The sequence below is a fragment of the Daucus carota genome, chromosome 1 (assembly GCF_001625215.2).
Source record: "Daucus carota subsp. sativus chromosome 1, DH1 v3.0, whole genome shotgun sequence".
Classification (NCBI taxonomy): domain Eukaryota; kingdom Viridiplantae; phylum Streptophyta; class Magnoliopsida; order Apiales; family Apiaceae; genus Daucus; species Daucus carota.
The window spans coordinates 3,586,956-3,605,689 of NC_030381.2; the positions used below are offsets into that span (position 1 = coordinate 3,586,956).

The 18,734-nt window shown below is 34.4% G+C and overlaps 1 protein-coding gene across 4 annotated transcripts; it reads right to left on the minus strand.

Annotated features, from left to right (window-relative positions):
- Positions 1-535: 535 nt before the first annotated feature.
- Positions 536-18,734, minus strand: LOC108204259 (phospholipid-transporting ATPase 2). Of its 4 annotated transcripts, XM_017373610.2 has the most exons (25): positions 18,542-18,734; positions 18,060-18,277; positions 16,551-16,764; positions 15,281-15,397; positions 11,824-11,916; positions 11,568-11,742; positions 10,932-11,098; positions 10,551-10,655; positions 9,845-9,942; positions 9,613-9,755; positions 8,074-8,170; positions 7,615-7,724; positions 7,341-7,505; positions 6,905-7,059; positions 6,665-6,745; positions 6,462-6,582; positions 6,107-6,213; positions 5,091-5,222; positions 4,347-4,500; positions 3,006-3,123; positions 2,730-2,903; positions 2,541-2,592; positions 1,906-2,033; positions 1,414-1,564; positions 536-1,104 (listed from the first exon to the last, which is right to left on the minus strand). In XM_017373610.2, the coding sequence occupies exons 2-25, from the start codon at positions 18,182-18,184 to the stop codon at positions 799-801; spliced, it is 3,288 nt and encodes a 1,095-aa protein (XP_017229099.1). In that variant the 5' UTR covers positions 18,185-18,277; positions 18,542-18,734; the 3' UTR covers positions 536-798. The 4 variants fall into 4 exon arrangements, with proteins under 4 accessions (XP_017229099.1, XP_017229100.1, XP_063946679.1 ...); XM_064090609.1 differs by lacking the exon at positions 536-1,104 and having other exon boundaries at positions 1,465-1,602; positions 18,542-18,682; XM_017373611.2 differs by lacking the exons at positions 18,060-18,277; positions 18,542-18,734 and having other exon boundaries at positions 554-1,104; positions 15,298-15,397; positions 16,551-16,565.

Genomic DNA, 18,734 nt, shown 5'->3' on the forward strand with positions numbered 1-18,734 from the left:
AAAACGCCAAACGAAATCTCAAAATTATCAGCAGTTTAGTAACCACTAGCGTCGCCATAGTTGTCCTTCTGACTAGACGTTCCCTTCAAATGTATATTAAAGTCGATTGATCATCCGTAAATTATTATTTTATTTGTTTTTCTAAATGAAAATACTTAAATTTTATTCATAATTTTTTGCCCAAAACTACGTGATTAATGTACACTACTAGTCTACTACTATACGAGTCAAAGGTCAAATGGAAGGGAGGGTGTACCATCTACTTTCACAAATTTGAAATTTGACATGAGTTGCCGCAATCAGTTTATTTAGCCTAACAGCCCCTATTCATAACAGAAAGCTCTGCAGATTTTAGCAAAATCTATCTTGTAATATGACAATTTTCTTATAACCGAAGTGCTACTGCAAAGTGGATCTTAACTTGTTTTTATACGCATGACAACTTACAAGTGTATCATAACCGTAGAAGTACTCGAATTATATATGAACTTTGAGACAAATTCAACAGAATTAATTGCCTTCTACAGGAAAGATGAAAGATGGAGACAAGATCTTTACTATGCGAGCTGTTAAATTAATACATTATACTAATCCCAGGTACAGTCGTACATATGAGTCGTTAGTGATTAGAAGATTTCCTTTGCAGCATATAATACAACTCAAAACTCTGCTGTTTAACCACCTTTCTATACTCAAGTTGCAAGAAATAGTTCTACTTTACAGAAAAATTTGCTCAGCCTAATTAAAATTTATATGCTACATCTGTGTGTTGGTTGCTGTCAGGTAGATTTTTACGTTTCAGTTGTCCTTGTAATTTCTTGTACGAAAATCTGTGTGTGGCCCTGGTCCGAAAGATCTTCTCAAGGCACTTGGGGAATCCAGAAGAAGGGGTTCATAAACTGGACTTCTGCTCTTTGGTTGAGAAATTGACAATGCAGAAAGTTCTCTCTCCAGTGACCTTTGTTGAGTCTCTATACTACCCAATGACAAGATCGGCCCTCCCAAACGTTCGGCTTGTTGGAGTATGTTAATTTTACTCGATCTGTATGTATACCTGAAGTACTTCAGTGCTATAACTGGACCCATCCCACATACAACAATGAGCTGCAATAGCATAACAGTCATATGTCAGCTTAAATACACATTTAGGGCTACTGTTTCACCAACAACTTCCTACGATTTGTTGGAACCAGTTACACGTCAGTCTAGTAAATGCATATAAGAAAAGACAGGTGAGTCGATCACATGGATCAACGTCCCCATGAAAGTCCGACATGCTAACAGAACTTAACAAGTCGCGCCTAAATCAGAATTTCTAAATATATGAGGTTCTGGACAAGCATGAATTACGTTCAAGTAAATCTTATTTAGAAGAAGAAACGCATGAAAGCATGCTGAGGTAGAAAAACTCACAAACATAGTGATCCAGTAAGATGGCTGTCCACATAGGCGGAACATTATTGTGTACATTCCTGCTGCTGGCACAGAACTGATGATCCAGTTGATAACATAAAATCCAAGCAGGTTTCCCCATATCGCAAGATGTTGCAATATAGTGAAGGAACTATTATTTACCAGACACAAATCTTGTGGTCAGAAGAGCTGGTAAGTTTGAGCTACATACATGAGTGATGAGAGAATATAATGCTAAGCCAAAAAATATCATTTCAACAAAATATTAAAAAAGTTGTAATTTGTATCATGTGAATACTGGATACTACTTGCATACAACTCTCTGGGATATCTTGATTCTTGACGATATAGGACCAAAGATCCATTTAACTTGACCTAGTTTTTGGTTTCGATAATATATGACATATGAAACTCCGTTGCTAATAGAAGTTATGGACAAAGACTTGAAGGACTGTACTTATTATATTGACAATGCAAATGGAGGAAACTTACTTGGTCTCTATTGCGACAACAAAAGCCTGCAACCAAATACATCCAGAGAGTGCCACCATAGACACTTCCTCGATCTCACTTTTCTCATTAGCATATGCATGGATAGTGATTAGGAATACAACAATGGCCTGAAATTTCTTAATTATTAGTGCTTGAAGTCTAAAGCAAATAGAGAATTAAATGATGTATAAAATAAAAAAACCCGGTTCAATACACGTTTTAGCCAAAAATCTAGAAGGGGTTGCTAAGAGTTTTTTTGTATTTGAACTATAGATCAATCTTAGAGAAATGTAACTGATGATCTTATACATAGACTTATAGCTTTATAAGCCTTATGGTTTGTTTATAATGATGTCCGGTAGATAATCAGTTAATACAGGTAAAGAGAGTAAAACTTAACCACAATATAATTCAATGTGTACTTCCTGTAAGAAGCTAGAGCTGGACATAAATTTTAGATAGTATAATGAGCTCCATCAACATGACCAGAATTTCAGAATCGAATAATATGTCAGCAAACTAAAGGAACTTTATTTTCTCGATGAATTAAAACCATATATTTTATAGGCTTTTATTAGCTCGCAATCGCAGAAGTACTGGAAAATATGCAATGGTTTAAGCAGTGTAGCACTTACATGGAAGAGTGCCCGACCAAACCATCCAGCAAAGGTACTAGGATTTAGAAGCCTGATTCATGTGAATTCTAATATAGTAAATGATCGGTTGGAAACAGAGCCTTTTCCCATGTGAATGTTGTAAAGATATCTTAAACTCAAGGAGACATTTGTAACAAATGATATAGGCAGTGACGAAAGAAAACAAACCTTCCAGCTTGGCAATAAAATAATATTTGAGGATGTTGCATCACAGTTCTTTCGCTAAGATCTTTGTCAAGTACACTAACTAGAACAGGAATGCTGGTATAGAAAACATTATAAGCCATCAAACTGACAGAATTGAAAAGGCTACTCCCAGATACACCTGAAACAAAAGAGAAACTGAATATGTTTTATGTTAGTATATTTATAATAAAGAATCAATGGAAAAGAAAGAGAATATAGAGATCTAAAACACAAAAGACTTTATCCATGAGAACTTACAAGATCTGGATAAAGCATATTAGAAGGGATTTGTAAAAGGAATACTGGGACAGAAACGCTGTACGATTATAAGAGTATCGTCCATGGACAAGTATTAATCTTTTCAGAAACCTGAACTCTGCAACAAAATAAAATATCCATAACAAGAAAATGGACATCAGTCCAAGACAATAATATTAACTTTGGTAAGAATAAGACAGTGCACGAATAAAAATAAAAAACAAAATAAACCAGAACATAAGCCAAAGCAAAGAAGCAAAAAAGGATGATACTTATAACATAGTCCAGGCAGGTCAAGTATGCTTGTATAAATAAAAGGTTTGATCCTATAGCCACTACAGTATACCACACTAGTACCAGCAATGACTCTGATTCAGAAGTAAAACTAACAGAGATTCCAAGGGGTAGATCATGCCAGTGAACGACATATAGTATATTTGTAGGCATTAAAATACAGATTTCGACAATAAAGCTGTGTATTTGAATATAAGACCGTGACAACTACTGTAGAAATAATGTATTTAGCATCTTGATTTGAGCTTGAAAACAGATCTATGCAAAAGAAAGGATTACATGTCCATAAACCCTTTCACTTCTGTCCACCTTTAGTAAAACCAAATTCCTAGGAGTGTGTGATATGACAGAATTTTTCTGGAACAAATGATATTGTCTAGAACCTGTACATAACTGGGGGGTTCGAATTTATAAAAATTACAAATGAAAGCTACAAGTAAACCTTTTACCAATGCATCATAGATAAACAGACAATTTTTTTTACTTAAATATAATTTAAACTAATACTCAAATTTTACGCTGAGTAACCTTTTGAATAGGTCGATTATCATTCTTCCATGCATGGGCACTGGTATATGCAAGATGATCATGATCCTAATGTGGTCGGATATTATATTAGAAAGATACTGCATGTTACAGATAAGGCGTCATTCTTCGTAGTAGTCGGCAGTTTCACCTATATTCATCGCAAGTCCAGTAACAACCAAAGACCTCTAAAAAAAATAAAATTATCCCTCTGGTTAGGAGAAATGGAAAAAAGTCGGGAAGAACGAACTCAAAGTACTTTGTTGACATCTATGCATAAATTTAATTCCTTTTTCCCCTCACATAATAATAGAAAATGTACTATCACATCTCTATCTTTCTCTTCCGCCTACAATTTTCTTCTCATGTTTCACATTAAACCTCACCTTCCATTCTGACTAATCAAATGTTCATTCATGTACTTGCTTATAATATGCAACTTAAGTAAGGGCACACATATCATTCAAAACCCCCTCACAAGTCCCTACATAAATGGACAAATTCATTGATTAAAGAACTTACTTCCAATGCTATAATCAGCTGCCCGTGCTGCTTGCAGTCCTTCTCTTCCGCTTATGCCAACCCCAATATCAGCTTGTTGTATCATCCTCACATCATTTCCACCATCCCCAATAGCCAGTGTTCTGTAATCGCATGATTTTAGGATCCCTACAAGCTGATTACAATATGTACCTCAACAGATCAGCCATGAAGAAGAATACAAATATAAAAATACTTCTTTCCGAGGAAGAATAATAATGATAATAATAACACACAAGTACAGCAACAAATATATAAAAAACAAATATTCATTACCATCATTCTTGTGTAATTGTCATCGTTATTAAGAAATATAATATGGCTTGCAGGTACTTTATTTTCCTATTGTCCCCGCCTTTTAAACGAGTCATTTTAATGATCATGACGTTAATGCCTATGGGTAAAAGGAAAGTTTACTACATTCAAGGCACCAGACTACCATTTAATAATGCATTTAGTAAATATATGAGGAAAACACATTGACAATCATCCTTGTCACTGTCAAGCGTATTACCACCACCAATTTTACAGCCAACATTACTCATTTTATGATGATAACAATAAATACATGGTCCTGACCGAAAAAAGAAAAAAAAAAAGATACATGGTCCTAACCAAAAAACATATATGGCCCCATGGGCCTTTTACAGATTGATATCTTAACAATTTCTTATAAAAGAGTGCCTACCCTAGCAGAATTTATTTTTAAAAAAAAAAAAAAACCACCTGTGCCTTTTGGGAAGGTGTAACACGACAGCAAATAGCGGTCCTTGACAATATCGATAATTCTGTAAATGCTTTTCGGTGATGCTTCAGTGCAATTTCAAGAGCCCAGCCATCAATAACGAAAGCCACATCCTGATACAAGGAAACAGTGGTCAGTTACATATGGGAAAATAAAAAAAATCGAAGGAAATGACTAGCAAATATAAAGTTGGTAGAAAATAATTGTTATCAGCCACTATAATCTGCATAAAATATGTGTGTGTGTGTGTGTGTGTTTGTATTGTAAGTAGTAGTATAGGAGATCATGACCACAAACACTAAGATTTTACTATTTTAGCAAGTGATAATTGAATAATATTCTTATAGAGGCAAAACCTTCTGTCTTCCCATGGCAGGGAGTTGGTAGGAAAGTTTTCATTTTAACAATTACTTCGACACTAAATCTACATGCATTTAACAAATTTTTATGGCAGAAGAACAGCTAGATAAGAACTCCCATCACGATAAAGGAAAACAGGTCAAAATTATTTTGCATTATGAAGCCGCCCAAGTGATGATATAGTTTAGAGGGTAGTTTAAGTGATGCTGACAACATACCCAAAAAATATTTTTCCCCACACAACCATTGACTATTGGAATATCCATTTAGAAAGAAAAGATCTTCCCGGACAACCATGGACTACTAGAATATCCCTTTAGCAAATGGAGATACAACCTGTTCCAGACCAGACCCTTGTTTTACACTATAAGTGGCTATAAAGATAATCAACATAATTTCCAAGAAATGATGGATAAATAAATTAGCACTACGATAACATATATGCATATATAAACACTTAATAGTATATCATTATGTCGCATCTATTGCAAAATTACAATACTGAAACATGTTTTTACATAAATACTTATCATTCACTCAGCAGTTTATTCTAAATTAAACACAGCTCCAAAATCCCTAGTAGGGTAAGAAGCTAACTTTTGGCACTACACTTGAGAGTCTACTATTAAACTCTCACCTTGGGTTCTGAATTTGTTATCCTCATTGTGAGGAGAACTCTCTCTAAACTTCGACATACTTCATCTTCTGTTTTGCCGTTTATAAGCAGGAGCTGGCCTTTGGGTTCTGTCAACAACTATTGAAAATTAGTCTCACTTTCGTGGCCACATGATTAAGCACGGCAAAAGACAAAGAAAAACTCAAATATGAATAAAGCTGTTATCCCTTCAAGGGGAATAAGAAGATATTTCACTATTCCTCTAAACCCTCTCCTTCAACCTCATCCTCCAGATCCAGCAGGTAAAAAATTGACTGGTTACAATGTACGCGAGCAATTATAAAATAGAGGAGAAATGAAGTGTATGTGAGTTTACCAGGTGAAACAAAATTGCATGATAGAGCAATTTGTATGGCCGTATTCTGCTTGTCTCCAGTTAGCATCCAAAAATTTATCCCTGCTTTTCGAAGTGTTTCAATTGTCTCAGGTACACCATCCTGTATAATTGTACAAAAAGACAGCAACAAATTTTAAAGATTGCCTCATCTTCACTTCTAATCAAAAAAAAGAAAGGCTCACCTGAAGACGATCCTCTATTGCAGCCACCCCAAGAATCTCAAGGCCAACCTCTAATCTCTGGCAAACCTCAGACACTCTCCACTGAAAAATGCCAATGAAAAGTAGAGACCAACAAAATGAAAAACTTAAATGGCAGACAGAATTTAAAAAACCTATGCAATCAGAGTCACACTCAATGGCCCGTAAGAAGATTACACTAGAAGTGAAGATAGTTAAAGAAAAGAAATTTCCGTATAGTACCTCGCGGTCAACCAATGTGCTATTAGCCTCTTTAAAGGTCAATGACCACTCTCGATATTCATCCTCAGGTAGCTCACGCCAAGCAACACATAATGTCCGCAACCCCATCTGAGCATATTGTTCTACAGCTTCAGTGAAGGTTCTTATTTGTTGTCCTAAAAATTTGTAGGAGCTGCGTTAATCTTTTATTCTAATAAAAAAGAATCCCGATCAAGAAAACACTAGCAAGGAAACAAAGTGGTCAGCTTTTGATGAAAGACAGAACTAAGTTAGCATGCAGGTTGTTTTCCACCTAGTCCCCGACTGTTCATATTGCCATAGCAGGTGCCTCTAATGATATCAGAAGCCTTGTTTATTCTTCAGGCAAGTGACGAAGAGACCAGTTGTCACACGGAAGAGGCTTCACAATATAGTTTTTACTTAAATTCAAAATTACCAGTGCATGCACAAGGAAGAATAGCTTCATCTGCTCCTTTGGACAAAAGGAAAATTTTTCCACTTTGACAGTCTCTAACCACTATTGACATTTTTTTCCTATCTGAAGTGAATTCCAAAGTGTCCAACAATTCATACTGCAGTAAAGAAGCGTTGAAATTGATCTCTGCAAGAAACAACACATAAAGAGACCAACCATGTTACATCAACATAATATGACTACATGTCTGTACACAAATGTTAATGTAACATGAATTCTCAAAGTCATTGTGTACCAAGAATACTAGCATTCTTCTTGACAAAAACCATATGCAACTGAGAAGCAGCACGAACAAGGGCTTCCTCATCCTGTGATTGAGCCTTGTAAGACAGCACTCCATTTTTGCTATGGAAAATTGCACAAATTACAAATAAACATGTCAATACTGCAGATAAGAATGGAGAGTGAAAAAAAAGAAATTAAAATTGTAAAGCTCTAAGAAAAGTAGAAAAACAGTTTCAAGCAATTGAGAGGCTGAGACGCCACCTAACATCCCTTGCCCTCCTTTATGTAAGTATACTGATTTAACTTGCATGGTCTAGTATTATATATATACAAACAATTGTTTATGAGCGGTAACAATTATGACAGAGGAGTATATCTCTTTTACATGGGAGGGGAAGAGTTCAAGAATTTTCATTCCGGGGTGTATACACTTCAAAAGTATTTCACAATATGTATATACTAAAATTACCTCTGCACGGGTATTACTGTGTTACAAATTGACATAACCGTAAGAAATCGGATAACATCAGAGGAACCACCAGACACAGCATTAAGTAGCTTCACATCTACAAAATATGGCACATCTGATATTACCTTCTCGCAATTTACATCAAGAAAACAAATACAAGGAACCAGGTATATACGAAAGTGCAAAAACTACACATGAAGAATAATCTAATTAATGCACGGAGTTCAAGTGTTGCCAGTTCTTGTTTATATATGGGAGGCGTCCAATTGCAGCAAATTATACAAAAAACCGGCGGAAATAACAACAGTTTTACGTCAATGTTGTTCTCATTTGTAACTTGGTGTCCTGCAAGACTTCAGTTCTTATTCTAGCCCAATAATATGATAAGGTGTTTTATGCTTGTATGTCTAATTAATTTTATCAAATAAAACAAGAACTTAAAAACGAATTTAAAGACATACATGACCTTTTGGTATTACACATAAGCATCAACACAAGATATTACAAGGAAACAAAGCTGCAGCATAAGAAATTTCATATCAGCAAGTTGTGTAGAATCCAACTACAATCTCAATTTCCAACAAAACCTACAATCGATGGCAGATCTAAGCAAAGACAAAGTGGGGCACTGGACCGTCTTGAATATTCAGTAATAGTAGTTAAATATGGATCTATTTACTTATCTTTAATATTGAGAAGGTAAACTTGATTACATAAGATATTTAGTCCAGGGTTCAATCCTATTTTTTTTCCATATTTTTTTTGTAAACCCTTTGTTGCTTTTTTGTTTTTAAGTTTAACTTGCTGCACTTGCAGTCTTTACTGATTACACTTTTACCTTCCCTCACCTCCATAATGGTTACCTCAGAGACTCAAACTAGTTTATATAACAAACTTAAACAAGATTTTTCACCATATTCATATATTTTTGTTTAATATAGTCGCATGCTATTATTAAATTATCTATGTATAATAAATTGCCAATTGTAAGACTAAGTTGCATAAAAACATAAATCTCTAATCTTTGGACCACATATATAATATCGTTAGTATATCAACTGATATTTGTACTTGAAATTTTATAATAGATAAATAGGTAAAATTTTAATTATATTCTGCTTAATATATTAATCAAAACTGAGTTATTACTTCTTGGAAAACTAACTTGACCAAAAGGGTTTAGACTATAGATATAAATTATAAACATGTTATGATGAGAGAGAGTAGAAATTAAACAAAAATGCACGAGACAGCTCCTTAACAGTACAATATGCTTAATCTTGAACTTCAGTAGAAAAGCCACCAACATACTACCCAACTCTATGACTGATGGACATTGACAAGTTGCTTACACAACTATGCATTGGGATTATGCTTTTATGTCCCAGTTCTATAAGCAAAAAACACCAGCCCAAGCACTGCACTATTGTTGATATCTTTGTTCCACCTTTATAAAATTTACATGCAAGTTTGTGGTCGGCTAAGAGCTACAAATTCATAGATGCAAATAGAAGTGTCAACAATGACAAATAAACATACCTTTTAGTGCATCCCCAGTTTCATTCCCGTAGAAAGTTCCACTAATACAACATCTTTTGAAAATCATTTTGTTTTCAGTAAGGGTCCCAGTTTTATCAGTCAATATATACTCAACCTGCCCCAGGTCCTCACTTATTGCTGTACTGCCACATACAAGAAAATAAAACTTATATAAATACAAACAATAATCTGTCTATGTCCACAAATCAGTGATGATTATTGTTTTTCTTACTTAGCAGCGTGAGATGGAGTGCCAGTTTTAGTGTCCATCATCTCCTGGTCCCAATCAATAAACTTAGCATACAAGCTTTTCACAAGATCCAAAGATACCTGAGACAGCAGGGCAAATTATCTAAAACTTAAGTAAATAAACACTAGTATATAAAAAACAAGGCATTTAATGATTAAAAGAAAGCAAATTCCTGTCTGTTTTGTCAAAACAAGTAAATCAAACGTGGGATTTCCAAATAGGTAATACTATGATACTAATTCATAAAACCAAGCCTGGCACACTTTTGATGTTTCAGCATCACAATATATATGGAAAGTGTGTTAAAAAGTCATAATATATAAATTTGATTCCACAAGTGTGTTACAAAGTGAAGAATAAATCTGGAAAATATTGACATGATTGAGATTTTAGGTAATGGTGGATATCTAGTCAAGTTATTGTTCATTTATAATATGTGTATACATATAAGGCGGGCGTGATTAGTATTTACTTGTATTTTCATGCGTATATGTGAGTGAAATTAGTTTCAGTTATACTTACTGTTAATTCAAATCATTATTTTTTTCGCTCCCTAGCCATTAAACCACCATAATTTGTCTTTTTATCGGTTCCCCATTATACTTCATCATTCATTGTTCTTGATTTTGTCCTACATCAGCTCTGTCATTGGGATGAAAGTGAATAGATAAACTAGAGAGTAAGTTACCTTGATCGATATGGGTATCATGATAGAACAAAGCAGTTCAAACCGTAGTGGAATAACCAGTAGTTCATACCATGGACCCTCATTTGGATACTGAACATACCATTGCTGCACCAAAAAATTCAAGGAAGTGTGGGTCAAAGAATATATACAGAGGTGCAGGAGATAGTAATGTAACTAAAACTGAAGTTGAAATGTGAATTATTTGTAGGTGCTAAACTATCCAATACGACTATTAAGCTCATCAGTAAAGACAAGCTTTCAATAGGAATAAATGTTCTGTACAGCAAAATAGATTTCAATACTGGCCTGAGTAGAAGGTAGAATGAGAGTTCAATACTACGTAAACTCCTACAAATACAACAAGATAGCATACAGTCAAACCTTTCTTGCTTCCATATCCTTCCAGACATTCCCAGCAACGCCCAGAACAATTACAACCACAACTTGAAAAACAAATATCGCTCCGGTTAACTTGTCAATCATTGCATCCATTGCTGTAAGCTTTGGTTCAGGAACACCTCTACTCATCCCCAGTTTAGTTTCATTGCCTGAAAAGAGGATATCCACATCATCCTCTCATGCAAGCAAATGACATAGGAGATACATAATAAACTTATACGAAGGGCACATGGACAGCAACAATGGATATGATATACTGAACACTGGTATACATATATCATACCACACTAGCATGCTCAGGAACAAAACCTTGTATTTACTAGTTTGAAGATGTCGTAACTCGTAATCACAAGGGACGTCATGTAACGAAAGCAGTTTTGTCCATGGTGAATTGAGTTTTATGGTCTTGCATAAACAATGGATTCATGACATGATGCATGCTTATTACTATTGATGATAAAATAAAATTGTGCATTTACAGATCGCATTTTCATTCATAGCCTTCATCTAACAGCAGATAATAAAAAATTGTGCAATTACAGGTTGCAAATTCATTCATAGCCTTCATCTAACTGCAATCTAGTAATTACTTCATCAAATTTTTAGAATAATACTCGCCTGCATAAATGGCAACTCCACAGACCCACTCCGTATTTCTCAAATAACATGATTGCAGGATGGTATTTTTAATGGTAAGAGGACAGACGTCATTATCAAGAAATGGGGGAAATAGCCTCATATTTGCATCAAATCTTCTAATGTCTTTATCTGGTGGTGGGCACTCTATAACACCCTGTAGAGAAAGATGGACATATATAGCTATTTACAATTAATATCAAGCCTTCTTTACATGAAAAATAACATGACATCTTGCCTTGATTTTGTGAAGCAATTCAAGCTCTATTCCCGCGCACGCGGACGCAATTACTCTTGTTTTAAGATCAGTTTCACCATCTAAAGCAGATGTCTGCAAGGAATTAATACTGTTGAGATATCCACAAACAAAGAATTTGAGAAAAAATATTACAGAAAAATCTTCCGTTCATTCAGAATAATATATATTTACTCCCTCTGTCCCTCTCATTTCTTTACAGTTTTTTTCACTGCTCGACACGCATTTTAAGGCTCTTATAAAACATAGTTCCGTAACTTATTTTTGAGATTTTTTTTTTGTGTACAAAAATTCAAACATCAAATTTTTATTCAAAAGAAAAAAAATAAAAAATAAGTTACGGAACTATGTTTTCTAGGAGCATTAGAATGTGTGCCAAACTCTCGTCCCCCTAGGTAAACTACCTAGGGGGACAGAGGGAGTATTAATTTTACATCTTAACGAATTTACCAAAAATATCATGTTCGGTGATATGTTCAAGTGGGTGCTCGCTATCAACTATATTACAGGTGTAAACTCCTAAACACAACCTCTTCATTAAAATTAAGGGTAAGGTGTGGTAGCCTTGTGCGGTTACAACCTTTACTAATCTCTCATCTTTAGGATCTTATCACTTGTCAAGCCACTATAAACAATAATGTAAAGGGGATTCGTGTGCCCTTAATTTGCCTTCCAAGCACTTCGTGTACTAGCAATTTGCATGCTGAACTTTTAGGACCCAAGCAGTCCAAACTACTGCCAAATAGCCTTAACGATGTATTTAAATGTATGTAAAGCCTGTGAACTGCTCCTCAACAGTCACATAAAATTAGAAAATATTAATTTTTTACAACAATTTTGTGTGTGAATGCATTCTCTAGTGCATGGTTAATATAATATAATATAATATTTAGGCTTCAAGATTATAATTAGTTATAAAAGATTAAAATGTTATACTGTAAAAAATTATATATATGAATTTATCTTGAGCAATAGGGAACTTTAAAAATTGGTAGGAGGTTTAGAAAATTGATCTGGTGACTGGTCCTATCAATTAAGTCAAGCCAGATTAATTAAAATGATTTGTTATATTATTTATAGTTGATCATAATTTATACAAGATAAAAAAAAATTAAAAAAATATTTAAGTTAAGGATTATGAACATAAAAACACTTGATTAACATTGATTCAACTCTTTAATTCATATCAGTTCATTAATTTTCTGATGATTTGATATATGAAACTGTTTTATTTAGAGACTTGCTGATGTATATAGTTATATACCAATTTTCTTAGTTTATCAATCAAGAAGAATTGGCATAAAATTATTGTTTCAGCTTGTCCAAAGTCTGTAACTATTTCACACCTCTGGGGAGATCTTTGCATCCACTTTCCCAATGGAATCACGACGTTAAATTTAAGACACCGGTTAGCAGTCTCCTCTCTCAGATCAGGGCTACTTGTCGGCGTCAACATCTCCCTCACAAGTTCCTATATGATGTTATCTACATAGATATGTGTATGTGTAAACAACTGACCTACTCTATTTCCATCAGTTTTACAAACGTTGTTACAGATATCTGACAGGAACTTTGCACATTGCAAAAGGCTCCAGTATGCAAATCGCTAGTTATGAAAGCTTTGGGTACATAAAGTGCACTCAAGACAAACTTCATGTACACAAAGTTCAGTTATCAGATTCCTTAAAAGTTCATCGACACTTCAAATTTTCAGACTGCAGAAGGGCAACAAATTGCAATAATATCAGATTCTGACTTTTACACATTTAGAATCTTTGAAAATAAATCTGACATGGAAAGAGGTGAAGGCGACTCAAAGTGTTAGCTTGCCACAAGTGAAATTCTGCATAACTTTAATTCATTGCACATTTAATTCTAAAAAATATATACTACCAATAGATTATATATGCTTGACTATGGCCCTGTTTAGGAATTAGCGGTTAGCTGTTAGCGGATTGAACTAGATGTTTTGACTAGCTGATTAAAGTAGATGTTTTGACTAGCGGATTGAATTAGCCGTTTCTCGTAACTGTTTGGTAAATAGTTGATTGATTAACTTTTTCTGACACAGCCCAAAACCGCTAGCCCAAAAGCTCCTCAAAGTAGCTTTTTCAAAATTAGCTTTTTGGATCCAAACCTCTGTTTCAATTCGCTAACTACCAAACACTAATATTAGCGGATTCTGGTGGTCAAACCTCTAAAACACCTCAAACCTCTAATTTTGCTCCCAAACCTCTAACTTCCAAACCGGACCTATGTGTTGAACTTGCAAAAAAAAAATTAAAAAAAAAAGAGTTAATTGCAATTGGCACCCCTTTGGTTTCAGCATATTGCACCTAATAGTTTTGGAAAATACACTTTGCAGCCCCAGACTTTTAACCCGTAGACACTTTGCACCCTTTCGGTTGATTTCTGCCATTACCGTTAACTTTTGCAGGGATTTTGGGAAATTTAATTATATTTAATTAAAATTAGACCTTTATTTAAATTTTCTGACCATCTAAACGATATTTTTCGGAAAAACTTAAAGAACGAAAGTTGTAGAGAATAAAAAGATCTTTTTAGAACAATAAGGTTCAAATTTTAAATAATTATTTAAAAACGATTGTTCATTTTTACAAGATTGCTGATTTTTGAATTTTTTTAGAATAATTATAAAAAGAATTACGAAAAATTTAAACCTTATAGTTCTAAGAAGATCTTTTTATTCTCTACAACTTTCGTACTTTAAGTTCTTCCGAAAAATATCGTTTAGATGGTCAAAAAATTTAAATAAAGGTCTGATTTTGATTAAATATAATTAAATTTCCCAAAATGCCCATGCAAAAGTTAACGGTAACGGTAGAAATTAACCGAAAGGGTGCAAAGTGTCTACAGGTTAAAAGTCTGGGGCTGCAAAATGTATTTTCCAAAACTATTAGGTGCAATGTGCAATATGCTGAAACCAAAGGGGTGCCAATTGCAATTAACTCAAAAAAAATATATATCATATCCAAGTCCCTATATATCCTGCTCCTAAAGCAAGGTCTATGGAGGGTATAATCTACTCGCCCTTTTTTATATTTTATTCTGACTAGAATATGAAGTGTTTGGATTAGATATAAAAATCCAACTCACATTCCATAAGCACGCCATGTCATGTCATACTGACACAGACACGATGACATCAAAGGGTCCTAGTAATCAAGGATGAAACAGAGAACTTGGACCCTTTAGGAAAAATGGTTCATATCAGGTCAATTTTTTAGTTTGTTAACATTCCTCATTAGAAAAATCATCTCGGGATGCTCAAGCTTTCTCTCACTGTTCTTATCAATTTTAGAAGATTTTCACAGTAATTATTCAACCAAAGACGGCATTCTTCCAAACTCATGGGAGACAAAGCAAAAAATGAAATGAACATTCTATAATAGACTTTATAGCACTAATAAGAATATACCTCTATATGGCACAGACCTTGTGGTTCAGATGTCCCAATCAGCACAAGATCACATGGCACTTCATCATTTTCACGAAGCCACACTAGGTTACCTACATGAATATCCTGTGCTCGAATCTGCAAGTGAAACTCGTCAATTGTGAGTGAGAAAGTTTGCGCAGAAGTGTTTGCTTAGTAAAAAAGATGGCACAAAAGATTAGTCTGAACAGTTAACATGTAAAATGTTAAGTTTGTTAATTCTTTGAAAGTTTTAACAAATAAACAGATTAGCCAATAAATGTCAAATATAACTTGTTAGGCCATAAAGAACCACCATTTTATTGCTGGTCATCTGACAACATAGGCGTATGTTATTATGTTGCATAAAACAATTCAGTAAAGATTTCCATCACAAGATACATGTCTATAACACAACTTTCTAAGAAAGCTCATCTAGATGCTTATTTGCTTGCCGTTATTCTAACTACAACTTTGATCCTGATTACAAAACCAAAAGAAGAAAAATTTATGATAATTTAGCTTAAACACAAAAAGAGGGAAAATCAGTTGTCTCAAAATTGAAAATGCCAAAGAAGTGACTAGAAAAATGGTCAGTCCATAATTTGAGGCCATCATTTCCGACAGATGTTACCATAGACCTCTTAGCCTCTCTTATACATATTTGCCTATATTTGTGATTCCATGTAAAATGAACAGTCTTTTGCAACTTGTGAGATCATTTAATCACTGTCATAATATAAATATTGGATTTAACAGTTATTGTAATATACTGGACTTGAACCACTCTCTTTGATCACTTGCTGTAGAACTGTTTCTCAAGTAATAAGACCTTTATGTGATTATATTCGTAATGTCTTCCACTGAACACTTGCTGTCCCATGTTATGTAAAATTGCAAGTGGCTTCCCCGAAAAGGCCAAGTTTTACTTATTCAGATATACATGGACAGGCCTCTCAAAGTATGCATTACGTCTTAAGTGGTCTCACTTTTAACATATTTAACACTCTGTACAACGTGACAGACATTTTTTTCACAATTCTGGGTCAAACCATTTCGCGTTATGGCTATACCATATTCGTCCTCAATTAAAACAACAATATCACTGTGTAAACAAGAACTTCTGTATCACAAAATGCTGAGCCAAAAATGCATGGAAAAGTAAATCAGCTTGCGATCTATCAAGGATTTTAAAATATTTTGGTTCCAGGAAAGAAGAGCAAAGAAATAACGCATGAAACAAAACATCAGTTCAAAATATATAATAACATACATGTTTTTTGACTCCCTTCTTGACAACCCACACTTGTTTCTCATTAGCTTTCTTGTCTGATACATATCTATTATAATCATCCCATGCTTCTTTTGTTGCAGAGACTGCAAAGATAAATAGGAGCGGCCCCCATGTACTTGCAGGATTCACTGGTGTTATTAGTGGCCAGAGTTGAAGGCAAGCAATCAATAGAAAGTACTGGTTCATAAATCGGCTGAAAAACAACATAGATACATTATAAGGGGTAAACCAGAAACTAAAGAAAAATTACTCATTACATACATTAATGATGGTACAGTGAAATTAAATTATATCCTCATTTTTCTACCTTTTCTTATACTGTCCTACAACAAAATGGTATCAAGGCCTAATTTCCCAGTACTTATGAACATACTTACTTAGTCACCCATTTGTAGAAATTCCCGTAGGATAATATGCCTTTTCATATAGCTTCCATAGTACTTGGGCTTAAAAAATTTCAACTTGATAGACTAGTTCATGATCTTAAACTTACACTTAAATAATCTTGGCCTATAGGCGACTGAGCATAGATACAAAAATTCGAAAATAGTAGGTGAAAAATGTGAGGACAATCCATACATATATATATATATATATATATATATATATATATATATATATATATCCTTTACAGCCTATATATCCTTTACAGCCTTGTAACACGGAGGAACCAAACGTGACGACTCCTAAAATTATTACAAGCCATAGAAGTTTTGAAGATGATAGACGTGCGGGTGCAAGTTGACGATGAAGAGCTTGTTTTTCTTACAATCAACGTTCCAATTCTTTTAATGCGTGAGAACTGAGAAGTAAAGATGACGTAGAGATTGCACCGGATGTTCTAGTTCTCTCCTCTCCTCAATATGGGACTTCTACAAGATGTATTTCGAATTATTATTCTTTGACTTTCATAACAAATTATTTCGACTTTGCTTCATGAAAGCCAACTTTTTATTAACACTGCTTCTCAAATGGCTTCCAATACTTCATGCCCAAGTCATTTCCAAGGATTGTGCATTTTTCTCTATTATAAGACTCGTGATCAAGTTTTGCAAAGGAGGGGGGATGATGTAGGCAAACGAATTAAACAAATTATCTAGTAACCATGAGGTGGGTTGGATTCAAATGAGAACTCCTTCAAATTGGAAACTATAGTGATCCCCTTGACTATCAAAATTAAAAAAAGAAAAGTAAAGATAAATATGTAATTATCAAACAAATGATATAGTCCGTACATAACCCGATAACTAGGGGTCAGCAAAACTGAATATCCGGCCCGGTTTTACAATTAGGATCAGATATCCGAATTATTCAGATCACATAACTCATACCAACCATGAATTTTTATGTCACACACACAACACACGTGATTTTCAGTAATATATGATGCATTAATCAACAATTTCATCACAGAACAAGACAGTCAAAATGCGTAATCACTTTCTACTTGCTAGAGTCATACAGTAAACCAAAAAACTCGTAAATTACCTGAATTGCTCCCAAAGATTTTTCGGGAGAAAGTTCAACACAGTGTACTTCCTGTTTGATATCCGATTGTCACAATAAAGATCATGCGACTGGTCATCATCGTTTATATAAACAAAACGCTTCATCTTAGCCGTAACCACATACAGTCCCCCACTTCCCCCTCCAAATCACAATATCAAACCAAAAAACCAATTTCAGCAAAACTCAAACCCTCAATCCTGCATATCACAACACCAACAATACTTATTTAAACACGCATCATAAAACAAAATTCCAGGCCATTGCGTAAAAATTCAGTCAATCAGATACAAGCTAGTCAATATCAAACTAAATCACAACTAAAACAACAGGAGTAACGCAAAACAATAGAGATTTTCAGCTAGGCATTTCATCAAACACTTAGGCTTCAATAAGTAATTAACTAAAAAAGCTTGCGTAGAAGATAACTAGTGGAATAATAATGATGATTAAGTGAGTATTACGAGTAGCGGGGATATGTTGACGGCGGATCGGAGTCGGGAAGAAGATGTTGAGTTGAATCGGGCGATTCAGAGTTGACGCTGCATCGGATGCGGAGAGTAGCGTCGTGATCGATCCGATTTTATTTTGTAAAGTTTCCGAATTTCTAATGCTCGTACGAGCTTCCACTTGTCTAACGCGTATGATGTTACACGC

Bases quoted from the DNA above. Each gene is read 5' to 3' on its own strand.
- LOC108204259 (XM_017373610.2), bottom strand. From the start codon at position 18,184: ATGAAGCGTTTTGTTTATATAAACGATGATGACCAGTCGCATGATCTT. The intron at 11,743-11,823 runs GCAAGATGTCAT...CTTTCTCTACAG, and splicing joins AATTGCTTCACAAAATCAAG to GGTGTTATAGAGTGCCCACC. The intron at 3,124-4,346 runs GTAAGTTCTTTA...ATTTTGTTGCAG, and splicing joins AGCTGATTATAGCATTGGAA to AGTTCAGGTTTCTGAAAAGA.